General features: G+C 38.0%; 1 protein-coding gene across 1 annotated transcript in view; it reads left to right on the top strand.

Annotated features, from left to right (window-relative positions):
• The window catches only part of LOC117382348 (protein kinase C epsilon type-like), an 84,391-nt gene extending 74,734 nt beyond the window's left edge, over positions 1-9,657 (top strand). Inside the window, exons 15-16 of the mRNA XM_055227439.1 lie at positions 4,986-5,132; positions 5,431-9,657. Coding sequence (XP_055083414.1) covers positions 4,986-5,132; positions 5,431-5,577 — 294 coding nt within the window. The 3' untranslated portion in view covers positions 5,578-9,657. The remainder of the gene's footprint in view (positions 1-4,985; positions 5,133-5,430) is intronic.
• Positions 9,658-12,900: the final 3,243 nt, after the last annotated feature.

Genomic DNA, 12,900 nt, shown 5'->3' with positions numbered 1-12,900 from the left:
CAGTTGTGCTGAGCTCCAACTAACTGCTAAATGTCTCTCCCCACTCTTCACCCCATCTCACGCAATGCTGTTCTTGATATAGAAAGTGCATTTTTTATTTATTTATTGATTTTTTCAGTATCCCCATGACGATAATTAGGTAAGACATGACAATCCTTCAGAAGTGTAGCTGCTTTTGGTTAGACTGAAGTGTTGAAGTGGGGCCGATGGGCTGTAAACCAAACATAAATAAACTGTTGTACAATTTAGTTTGGAAATTTCTGAGCACGAAACTGTATGTTTTATCAATCAGTAAGATATTTGTGTTTCGCCTGCAGTGTGTTTTTTAGATTTACAGTGGTGAAGAGGACTCAGCTACATTTACACATTAACTTCAAATTTTAAATAAAGATTATTACTTTTCCCAAATACTTTTTTACTCTTACACCGTCTAGTTGTATAATTTTGAAGCAATGTTATTCTTACTTCAGTACAATTAGTGGATACTCTGCCCACATCTGAAGCTTTTAGGACAAAGTGATGAATAACTTTATAAACTGTTGCGATTGCTCCACCTCCCTGTTTGTGAATGCAGAGGCTGTATTGTACAAACCTGTGGTCAGCTTGTGGTAAAAGAATGAACATGTTCTGCTCCTGATCCAAAACCACACGCAGCATTCTGACTTCTACCACAGACCTACTTTCATTTGTTGTTTTGCAGGACTACATTCCAAACATAGCCTTCTATTCCGTCTGATTTATGTGTATTTGTTTTGGTTTGGGTCCATGAGAAATCACACAGGTATATGGTGCCAAGTGAAGTGCGGTGACCTGGTCTGCAAGTATGTCATGAGTTTGACCCATAGACTGTAGAAGAAGTAGACTAAGGCAGTATGACATCACCCATAGTGTTCAGCTCCAGTCAAATGAAGCTCATCGAGGCTACAGCAGTTCCAGGGGTGAATTTGGGGCAGAGTTCCATATCTGTAATTCCGACCACAAGTATCATAGCAACCAATGAGCCAATCTGGAGTGAGGCTGTTGAACGTCTCTTCTTGTACGCACCGCTGGTTTAGCAGGGAGCGGGCGCTTAGGAACGTCATCAATAAAACCTGTTACTAATGCTGCTGGGAGCGACCTTGGGGGAAGAAGTTGGGATGGGAGACAGCCGGCTCTGGTGCATACTGTTGTTGTGTCCTTCAGTGTCCAGATAAAAAACACAGGAGACTTTTTTGAGTAAAAAGAGAATTTTGTGAATGGAACATGGGCCAGTCTGCTCCTCTTGTTTCCTCTTGACAGGAGATGCAAATTCAATACAAACTAATAAAAATACATAAATTATGCAAAAAAGATAAATGCCATACTAAGGATTGGAACTTCAGTCCACACTATGGAACATTAAAGTCAAAGCATCAAATATCTCTATAGTGACAAAGTGGTCAGTCACTCAGGTGGACCAATAGGAGATCAGATCACACTTACATAATATTTTGTTGTTGCCGTCCAACAGTAGGACATGTTTCGCACATCAGTGCAGTGCAGTCGCATGCTTGCTTAGTTCCTCGGGGCCCTTGCTGCTATGCCCTTGTGTCCCATGTTCCTGTGTGCTTCCTGTTGACCACAGCTATCCCCCAGTGTCCCCTCAGTGTGTGGTTTGTGCGTAGGCGTGTGTCCGTCTGTGTGTATGAAATGCCCCTTGTTGTCAGTTTGTTTATTTGGGCTTCCACTTTTTCCATCGCGACCCCTCCGTTTACCTTGGCAGTTTGTCCGGCTCTGCTGCAAAGCCTTGTGGGAAAGTGCAAGAGTGTTTATTCTGCAGAGGGGCTGAGTGACTAGCAGTGCTTGGAAGGACTCTGATCGGAGGATTGGGGAAAGTCATGTGACCTCTGGAGTCTGAACTTCAAATCTGTATGAAGTTAAATTGGCAGTACTCCATCTCTCTCCATGTATTTTGTCCCAGTACAGATTTATTGTAAAAGAATTAAAAACAAAATGAGGCCACTGTGCGCTGTCTGCATCACAGTCTGTATAAAAAAGTGAGTGTGACGTCACCCACAGTGTTTGGCTCCAGTCAAATGAAGCTCATCGAGGCTAGAGCTGTTATAGGGGCCAATTTGGAGATAAGCTGCATATGAGGAAGTCTGACTGCAAGTATCATAGCAACCAAAGAGCCAATCCAAAGTGAGGCTGTTGAAGGTAAGGTACCTTCCCGCGCCTGCACCGCTGGTTTAGCAGGAAGCTTTGACTCTTGTGAGCTTTAAGCCATGTTATAATGTTGTTGCCTCCTCAAAAACAGACCTGGAGTTGTGTTTTGTTTCATTCACACGTTTGAGTAACACTTTATTATTAGTCAGTCTACATCTCCAAAGCTCAGAATGCTCTGTTCCACCTTGTGATGTCTTAGCAACTTACCTAAGCTTAGCTCACTGCTATTATTTTCAGGTTTATTCAAACTGCTTTACTCTTCAGTGTACCAGAAGAGGCCAGTCCAGTCTCCTGGGGTCAGAAAATATATTTCACACACACATTGTGTTAAAGACGGGGTATATTACTTCTATGGGGCATTAACTACTAACATAAAACATATTTACAATGTACAACATATTTTATAAGTTTCGCTTTCAATTTTGATGTCCTAATGCTACTGGACATATCAGGTTACATTTATGGATAATTGTCATGTGGGAGTATAGATGACGTTGGCTTGTGGGCGGAGCCTTGGACAAAATCTTACACTTAACAGCAAGGAGGGTTTGATTAGGGCCCGGGAGAGATCACTAGATTACTCAAACATGTATGGATGACACCTAAAACCTCTTCAGGCATGTTTTTGATGAGGGAACAACATTATAACATGGTAGAAAGCCCCAAAAAGTTGATTTTGCATAATACCCCCCTCTTTAATTTGTACTACTGGAAATGCAAAGGCAAATGTTCAAATCAGTCTAAAGTAAAAAGTAATTTTCACTATGTAACCTTTTGGTGGAACGTTCATCATCTGCACGTCTCCATGAAGATGTTAATGCTTTGCTTGAAATGTTACACCAACATGCATTATCGACATTACAAACTCTCCAACCATGTGGCATATGCAGACAATAAAACACCTCAACTTGACAAATGTAAAATAATAAATAAATTAAATGCCTTACTGCGTCACATTCCAGGTAAAGCACATGTCCCTCAAATCAGGATAAAGGTAGACATGTTTGAACAATTATACTGAAAATATCACAGGTAATTAGATTAGGACCTCAGGGACCGGCCTCCTGCTGTAGTACTGGTTTAGACCTGGTTTACTTCTAGTTTAGACCTGGTTTAGTCCTGGTTTAGACCTGGTTTAGACCTGGTTTAGTCCTGGTTTAGCCCTGTATTATTCCCGGTTTATTCCCACTTTAGTCACGTTTTTTTTCCCAGTTTAGTCCCGGTTTAGTCCTGATTTAGTCCTTGTTTAGTCCCAGTTTAGTCCCAGTTTAGATGCGGTTTAGACCTGATTTGGTCCTGGTTTAATCCTGCCTTAGTCCCGGTTTAGTCCTCATTTAGTCCCGGTGTATTATTTGATTTGATTTTAATGTCTTACTTATTCTGTAAAGCACTTTGAATTACTTTGTGGATCAATTGTTCTATATAAACTTACCTTACCTTGCCGAGGATATAGAAAACTTATACTGATGCTATACTCAGGCTAACGGAATATAGCATAAACAAGCTAAACATGTCCCTCTTTGCTTTATTGCGCTTCAGTCCCATCATTATAATTGTTTTCCAAATGCGTCGTCTAATCTTTCACTCGTCTGCAGATAATAGCACAATGTTCCTGCTGTAAACAAGTCCAAAAATACACAGACACTTCATTTACAGTTTAAGTTTAATAATAATAATAATAATAATAATAAAACATTATAGGAGATGAGGTCACGTATTGTTCCGTCTTGTGTCTGTCTACGCTATTCATTTCCTTATAATTAAGTCAAAGGCGGAGCAATATTTAGTGAATAATTCTTAAACGTGTTGGCTATTTTCAGATAAATAAACCCCCCCATACGTCTTTTTCACAGAAGAACTGAGAATGTACTTTACTTTACAGCTCATTAATAACGTAATAATAACATGATAATAACAGGAATAGCTCGGTAACTAACAACTACAAATGGACATAGCTAAAAAACCGTAGCCCCTCTCTCACCCTACGTGATCCTAGTGTTTTTTATTTCACTATTGTGTCTGTAAATCAAGTTATGAACATTAATAACAGATGACTCAAGCACCTTCTTTCCCTGAAGTTACTCTCGCTAAATCCATTTCTTCTACAGTTTATGGGAAATGCTTTATTCCCTGGTCATTTTGAGTCTCCATGGTGGGTTCAGCTGGGTGTCCTGCATGATTTTGTTCCTCTGTAATAAAAGGCTTATGATTTCAGCAGGGGTGTAGCAGCAAATTCTGGGTCCTAAGTAAAAATCATCTTGGGGGCCCGCACTACATATTAACTTATGAAAAATGCATATTACTGAGTTTGTTTGGGCGTGTCCCTGCACTGGCCCTGGGTAAATTTGTATTTTTTTGGCTACACGATAAGATTGTAGTCTGTCGAAGGTTGAATTAATAACTTGTGTGACTCGTTACAGGTGCAAACTAACAACTAATGTGTTTCATTCTGCTGTTTATTTGTTGCAGCTCATGATTTTTAACAATATTGTAGATTTTGTGGTTTTGTGGTTTAAATCTGCTCTTGGGTTTTTGTATCAGTGGCATAAATGAGTTTCGGTATTATCATTTATGGTCTATATTTACTTATGTGTTATCGTGTACAGACCTATGAGCAGTTGAGAGAAAATTTTAGTTGAACCATCATTGTATCTTGATGGAAACTGTTGAAAAAGGGGGTAGGAACTTGTACTTTACCAGCTGCTTTTTCGGTTCTGACTTCTGATTCTGATCCAAAAGCAGTGTAACATCAGAAAACAGTGTAATATGGGCCTGTTAATGTTTGTGTTTTGTGTTTGTAGTTCATGACAAAGAGCCCTCACAAGCGGCTGGGCTGTGTGGCGAGCCAGGGCAAAGAGGAGGCCATCAAAGAGCAGCCGTTCTTCGCAGAGATGGACTGGACCCTGCTGGAGCAAAGGAAGATCACACCACCCTTCAAACCTCGGATTGTGCGTGCTACTGCTAATATGTTGTAATCAGGCTTTTGGGGAATTTTATATCTTATTTTCAAACAGGAATTACTGAGTTTTTAGAATATGATCTTATATCGTTTCCATTTTTAAAGGGCCCATCTTAGGCTATTTTTTAAAATCTCTGTTCTGATGTTGTTTCCTCATCACAAACAGACCTGGAGTTGTGTTTTGTTTCATTCACACCTGTCACCAACATCCATATTAGCGCTAGAATCTTGTGTTTGCTTACCTCAGTTTTATGACATTCCTCACTATGTTTATTCTAATGTTGTAGAAAACCAAACGGGACGTGAACAACTTTGACCAGGACTTTACCCGTGAGGAGCCAGTTCTGACCCCAGTGGAGGACAACATCATCAAGCAGATCAACCAGGATGAGTTCAGAGGGTTCTCTTACTGTGGGGATGAGACAACAGCCTGAAGAGAACCCAAAGAACCTAAGGAACCTGAGGAACATCCCACACGCACATACTCATAGGACAGAGGAGGAGCACTGGTAAATGAATGAGATCTTTTCCTGGGACCTCTGGAGCATTTCTCATCCTCAACTGCCCAAGAATGATTGAACAAGTTCTCTTATATGAGGGGGTACTATGCAAAATCGACTTTTTGGAGCTTTTGTACCATGTTATAACGTTGTTCCCTGAGCAAAAACATGACTCAAGAGGTTTTAGATGTCGTCCATGCATGTTTGAGTAATCTAGCGATCTTTCCTTGGGTTTTATTCGAACCCTCCTCACTGTTAGCGGCAAGATTCTGTCCAAAGCTTAATCCATGTTACCACACAACGATCCATAAATATACAAAAGCAGAATGCAAAAGAATACACTATGACTTGACAAATCTGATGTGATGTGCAGTAGTTTCATTAGTGGGACACATGCTGATTGTTGTGTGTGTTATAGATAATACCAGCCATGTGTGCCAAGATGTTTAAGATTACATAAACCATTGCCACCCTACACCACAGGCCTACATATATTTTTCCCATAATAATATTTTTATGTAAGCATGTTAATGATCTCTGTTGTAGTCATTGTGTTGGAGCACACTCGGGAGTACAGGGAGGCTCTGCAGGGATTTCACTCTGTTATCAAGCTGCAGTGTAAGGTGATACAGAGCATTCAGGAGGAAAACAACACGGTGCCTGGTTTAAGCTAAGCCCAAATAGGTCAGTTAAAGGTTTATAAGTCAGATATGTCCACTACTGCCCACGAATGTCGTGACTAAATACACGACCATTTTATTTTTTTTGCTTTTTTCTTTATTTTCATCATTATTCACATTGTAGATTCTCACTCAGAGTAGTAGTAAACACAAAACGTCTGAAACTGAAAACATGTTTTAGATTTTATAAAATATCCACCCACTGCTTTGGTCACTGCTTTGGACTCTTGGTGTTTCTTGACCCTGAGGCTCAGCTGTGAAGTGAAAAACATTTCAGGAGACTTCATCATGAAGCTCATTGAGAGAAGCATAAGGGTTTGAGCTGTCCACAAAATAAAGTGTATCTACTTTGAGGATTTGAATATAACATATATATTTTCTCATTCTCAGTTTATGGACAGGCCTCATGTGAAAGAACCTCCAGTTCACTCACTGAGCTGCAGAGGCTGGAGTTTAGTGAGCATTCAGATCAGAGAGAGTCCTTTTAGGTTTAAATCAACTGGGTTACAGCATTGGAACTGGCAACCCAAATGAGAGAGTCATGTGAGGCTCATTCTGCTTTCTGATTGGACAATCATCTTGAAACAAAACACCAAATAAACAGTTTTTGTAACTAAGAATAAATCAACATTATACTTGTTATGAATAAAATCTATATCAATGGGGTTGATTATGAAATTTAAAATCAAAATGTTACATACCGTTCCTTTAACAGAGTGTTTTTGAAAAAGAGTTTAAAAGCAGATTAACTGAATCACAAGAATAACAGAATAACCAGAATAACCAGTATAACAATATTTTCATAATAGACAATAGCTGAAGTTGAGTGTTGTGTCACCAGCTCATCCACTGAGAAAATAAAAGTCACTCAGAGAGAAAGTTTGTGAACCTGAACCCATCACAGTGAGGTGCACTACAGAAGACGTGAGCTTTATTTCCCTATTACCCGATTACATCCTCATTTTGACCTCACCGCAGGTTTGGGTAGATAGTCCATCCCTGTTCAGTAATTCGGATTTCTACACACATGTTCTGAAATGTTCTTAATATTTCATTCTTTTCTCATATTCGGTCTGATTAGGACAAAGAGTCATAAATCATAAATGAGATGTTATGTTCATAGTGAGTCTGGACTTCAGAAGTATTTTCACAGAAGTTGTAGTTCTGTACATTCTGCTCCTTGGATGTTGTTTGCACTGACCATTAAACCATGTCTGTTTTGCTTGTGCCAGCTCTATAGTTATAATATCTGACATTCGTGGATCATTATGTTATAATTTGCACATTTTAAATTAATCTAAAAACGACTTAATAAAAGAAACAAGAAACTGCGGTGCCCAATGGGAACTGATGTTGCCTTAAACGTCATCACAACAAAGCGCTGCATGCTGTCGGCGCCCCCTATGGATAGCTGCACGTCACACTTTTTTGTGCGAAAATCACTATGCGACGCTGCCGAGTCCTATCTCCAATTAAGAAAATAAAACTGGAGAAAAAGTGCGTATGTCACAGTGGCCGTGTATCAGTGGAGGTCAAAACGGGGGTAGATCAGCAAAATAAGAGATTAAAGATTAATCAAACATGAATCACTCCAAATACAACTTCAGAGGCTCAATGAGAAGAAACAACTAGAACATGGTTAAAAGCTCTGAAAAGTCCATTTTGCACCGGTACACAATTCAGCCTTGCAGCCAGAAGGTCCTGGGTTCAAGTCCTGGGCGACACAAGGTCTTTCTCTGGAGTCTGCATGTTCTCCCTGTGTCATAGGTTTTCCTTACTATAAACCCAGAATTCCAAGGCTTCATGCAACTTTCCTGCTTAAACAAAGAACCTGACAGTGATTTCAGTTGTGCTGTGAATATGCCGTCTGAAGACAAGGCCCGTGTGTCCTCCTAAACATGTCAAGACATTTAAACATGTCTGCATAGCGGCTCTGTATACGCAAAACCCTGTTATGTTTGGCCCTCAGCCAGATGCTACGGTAATGCTAACCACTCCATCACCAGACACTTTACACTTCATTTAGTGGGACAATTTTCAATCATTCAAAGCAATGGAGTCCTGGTATTGTAGGTAGAGTAGAGACCTGCATACCTGCTCTTCTCCAGAGGTCCTCCATGTTTCCAACGTGTTCCGGTTTGTAAGCATTAAGGCGAGACGCGGCAGGTCAACGCCAAAATGTCTTACACGTAGGGACGTCAGTTTGAAATTTCTTCTGTAGTTTTTTTAAATGCAGTGGTGGAAGAAGTACTCCATTCTGTTACTTAAGTAAAAGTATAGATACTGGAGCAAAAAATAAATAAAAGTGAAAAAAACATGAAAAAATCTATTTAAGTAAAAGTAATAAAGTACCTGTTTAAAAATGTACTTAAAGAGTAAAAAGTAAGTATTTGAAGCAGATTTTGAGATCTTATAAGGCTTCAATTGTGGTAATTTTGTTCAACAGAAACACCTGAATCAATCGGGGTTTTTTTTATATTTTTGTTTGCTCAAATTATGAACGTGTTAAAATAAACCCTCAGCCTTTTTAGCGGGTCTCAAACTATTAAAAAATACTTTTACTTTTCAGTCCGGTTAAAAAAATATAGTGGAGTAGAAAGTACAGATATCTGCTCTCAAACGTAGTGAACGTAAAGTAAAAAGTATCCACTGTAAAATGTACTCAAGTAAAGTACAGATACCTAAAATGTTTAACATAAGTACAGTACTTTACTCCTTTTACTTCGTTGCCTTCCACCACTGTTTGAATGTAAGTAAAAGTGTATGATGACTTTTTCATGGTGTAATGTTTTCATATAAATATGTAAAAATGGCCATAATGTAGCAGTATGGGACATTTCAGTCAGAGCCAGGTTTAAATTTTTTAATTTTGTTAGCGTCCTATTCAGTGTTTGAGTAAACTAGAGCGTAAAAGACTAAAGTTTGGTGTGTATAGGTGTGCTTTAAGGGCTGATCCTTTATTAAAGTGAAAACGTTTGGCTGCTCATCCAAGCCACGGCTTGGATGAGCAGCCAAACGTCTTCGCTCCTACAACTTTTTGTCCAGTTACAAAATAAAATTTTTCTTTTACTATGGATCAAACCTGGACGACAGAGGGATTACACAGACTGATCTTTACATCCCTTTAAATATCCCTACTCATTGATAAAACATCTTTAGCAGCAGACGGTTTCGCAGTTTCCATATGAAAGCTTGACCAAACTGACCAAAAAACAAAACAAAAAAAAACTGAAAAGAAAGAATTTTGCCAGTCTCTCCTTAATGCCACTGAACGTTTGACATGTTTTTATTTTTATTTCATCCAATAAACAGTATTAAAGGTGTGTGTTTGTACAGTCTTCTGGTTTGTCTTTTGTGTTTTTGTCCCGTGTGCCAGACGTGCTGTACAGGGAGGAGCATGTTGACTTTGAGAGCTGAATAAATAGTAAAAATTAAATGTGTCGTATCCGTGAGGAGGAGTTGTGAGTGTTTATTTCATATTTTAAGTGTGCGTGAACTTGGTGTGACGGGTGCGACAGGTGAGTGGTATCAGAGTCTCGGTGAAATGTGGTGAGACCGGTTCTGGAGCTACAGAAGCGAAGTTAGCTGTAATTAAAGGTGCTGTACCTGATTTGATGACATGAAAAACAGAACTAGTTCATTTTAAACAGTTTGCATTGGTCCAACTAACATGCTAACGTGCACTTCCTGATATTAAATGCTTTCTAATCCATGTAAAACCAGAACTAGTTCAGAGTTCAAGAGTTTTGTAGTCGTCCAAAGTTATTCCTCACTTACCTTATGCATTCAGAACATCCTAATTATTCAACACAATGAGTTTATAAGCGCTTTTCACAACTCTCAGACACCAAAGCTGTCGCGGTAATGTTAACAACTAGCATGCTAACACACACTTCCTATCATCAGACAAACACTTTATAATCCATGTGAAAAAAGAACTAGTTCATTTCAAACAGTTTGCAGTGGTTCAAAGTTATTCCTCAATTACCTTATGCATTCTAATTATTCACCATGATGAGCTTATAAGCAATTTTCACAACTTTCACTGGCCAGAGCCGTCACAGTAATGTGAACACACATTTCCTGATATCGGACACTTAAACGCTTGAAAAATATCTAGTCTAGATATTCTTTCACTTGGCTGAGTTCCACGTCCTCTAGAAAATGGATGGACTTGTGTAATAACAGAATTATGAATATTATGAAATATTATGAATATTTATAGTTGCTATTCTTGGCCTGTCACAGTGTACTTCACATACTTTATACTGTGCATGGCAGGAGTGCAGCTCTAGTGTTGGAGGGTCTAGTATAATGACTGCACTCCATTATAATTCAAAGAGTAGTGAAAAACCTCTGACACATCCCAAAATATGACCACGTATTTTTCTTGAAAAATAAATTTATTATTATTATTATTATTATTATTATTATTATTATTATTATTATTATTATTATTATTATTATTATTATTATTATGGTGTTGTGTTTATGACTTGTTCCCATGGACTCTTTTGAGGTCGTCTCACCTCAAGTGTGTTTGGACCATCTGAAGCCGGGCCGTGAGAGGAGAGTCTGTGTGAATATAACAACATACATAACTGGAATAAAGTGTAATATATATGAATAAAGACAAAGACAGAAATGTGTGCAGCATCTCCATGGTAACAGTCAGGCTCATAATGAAGGCTCTTGTGTAACGCTCACAACACACTCTTTTTTAAAAGACATACACTACATATTTTTGTGCATTTCATTTAAAGAACACTTGATCAAAAAAAGTTGTATTTTTGCTTTATCCATGCTTGTTTCATTAATCCAGTGGAATTTGCATGTTCTGTTCCAGGTATTAGCTGCATCAAACTGAAATGCCAATTCCCCATGTTTAGTCCTGGTTGAGTCCAGCAGGAGGCTGGTCCCTGACGTCGTGTGTGAGATGGTTCATATGGCACGAACAGAGACATGGGCAAATTATGGCGCGAGGGCCACACAGAGCCCTTTGGGCTTATTAATCCGGCCCGCTGAGTGTGACCAAATTATATTAAAATAGGTAAGGGTAAACCTTGTTCAAAGTTTTTCTGCTGTGTTTATAACAATTTGTACAATGAGCCTTGCATATTCATGCTTTGGTACATGTTACAGACCAAATCTCTAATGTAATGTGTGTGTGTATATATATATATATATATATATATATATATATATATATATATATATATATATATATGCTGAATAGTTGTTATGATTTGAACCTGCTCCATTTTGAAAAAATGTTCTGTTGAAACATGTAACTGAGCAGAGCGAGGTTAGTTTACTTAAATGTACAAGAATTTTGAAGAAAGAGCTAGATTGAGCTAATGTGAAATAAAGTATCATTACTAAAAATGTTTTTTAAAAATCTCACAGATTTGGTTTTACTTTCTTTGATTTGTACAGAATCTAACAATACATTAAAATTTTTTTTATTTTATTTTTTTTTTCAGACAGATGCATTTATTTAAAAGACCTAGCCTACATACAGAAACTGTAAACAATAGCTGTTTACAGTTTGAGTGTAGTTAGCTCCTCCCTTCAGACACATATAAGGCAGTGTCCAGCAGTAATCTGACCACAACTGAAGAAGCAACTTGGATGACAGTCTTCACTCTAAAACTTTTTGTCCAGTTGACAGATTTTACTTTTGGCTTTTACTATTTATTAAAAAAACAAACAAAAAATATTATAGGTATAGGGCTTTATTTTTCACAAATATCTCCTGGGACTCTTTTTTGATATTTAAGAAGGTGAAAAGTAAACCAGATGTTCAGATATTGCAGAGTTAAGGCTAAATCTGCTCTATCTATACTCTTTACAATAACACCAGTGCCAGGAAGGGTCACTAATGTTTAATCGGATTAGTTTTAAGTTAAATCATTGTCTACGATTTCATTGAATGGTAATAAAATAAAATCTGATATATAAGCAATAACATATCCATGGAGACAAGAGGAACTTAACACTGACTGATTTGTTGGTGTGTGTGGGACAGGTGACTTTTTATCTGTTACATGTTCTTGCCAATAGCATCTTTATATGTATTTTACTGTGAAATTGTGATGCTGGATGTAATATCAAGAATGGTCAGTGGATCAGATGGAATTCTACACACTGATGTGTTGTAAATAATCCAGTTGAAAAAAATACAATCTGATGTTTTTTAAAAATAAGATTTATTACACAATGGGAACGGAGCAAAATGAGGGTGTGTAGTAGATAATAACACATTTCCTTTAAAAACACCTTCAAAACCAAGAACACTGTGCAAGAACAAGTCAAATATTAAAACAGAATAAAAGACACATTATAAATCATCTTTTTTTGTAAGTTTTATTTTTGTTTATTTTGAGGGGTTGGGGTGGGGGGCTGTTAACTAAATGGTTTTGTTTGGGCTTTTAGTTGTTGGGATTAGATTTTGTTTTGCCAGACTCCAGACTCCTGACCCTAGAACAGATCGTGAATCTCATATAGGTCCATGGTCTGTACTCTCAGGTCAGACTACAATTATATAATCTCTCCCTGTATTCAAGTCCCAGTAGTC

The sequence above is a fragment of the Periophthalmus magnuspinnatus genome, chromosome 15 (assembly GCF_009829125.3).
Source record: "Periophthalmus magnuspinnatus isolate fPerMag1 chromosome 15, fPerMag1.2.pri, whole genome shotgun sequence".
NCBI classification, from domain to species: Eukaryota; Metazoa; Chordata; class Actinopteri; order Gobiiformes; family Gobiidae; genus Periophthalmus; species Periophthalmus magnuspinnatus.
This window is presented reverse-complemented; position numbering and strand designations above follow the sequence as displayed.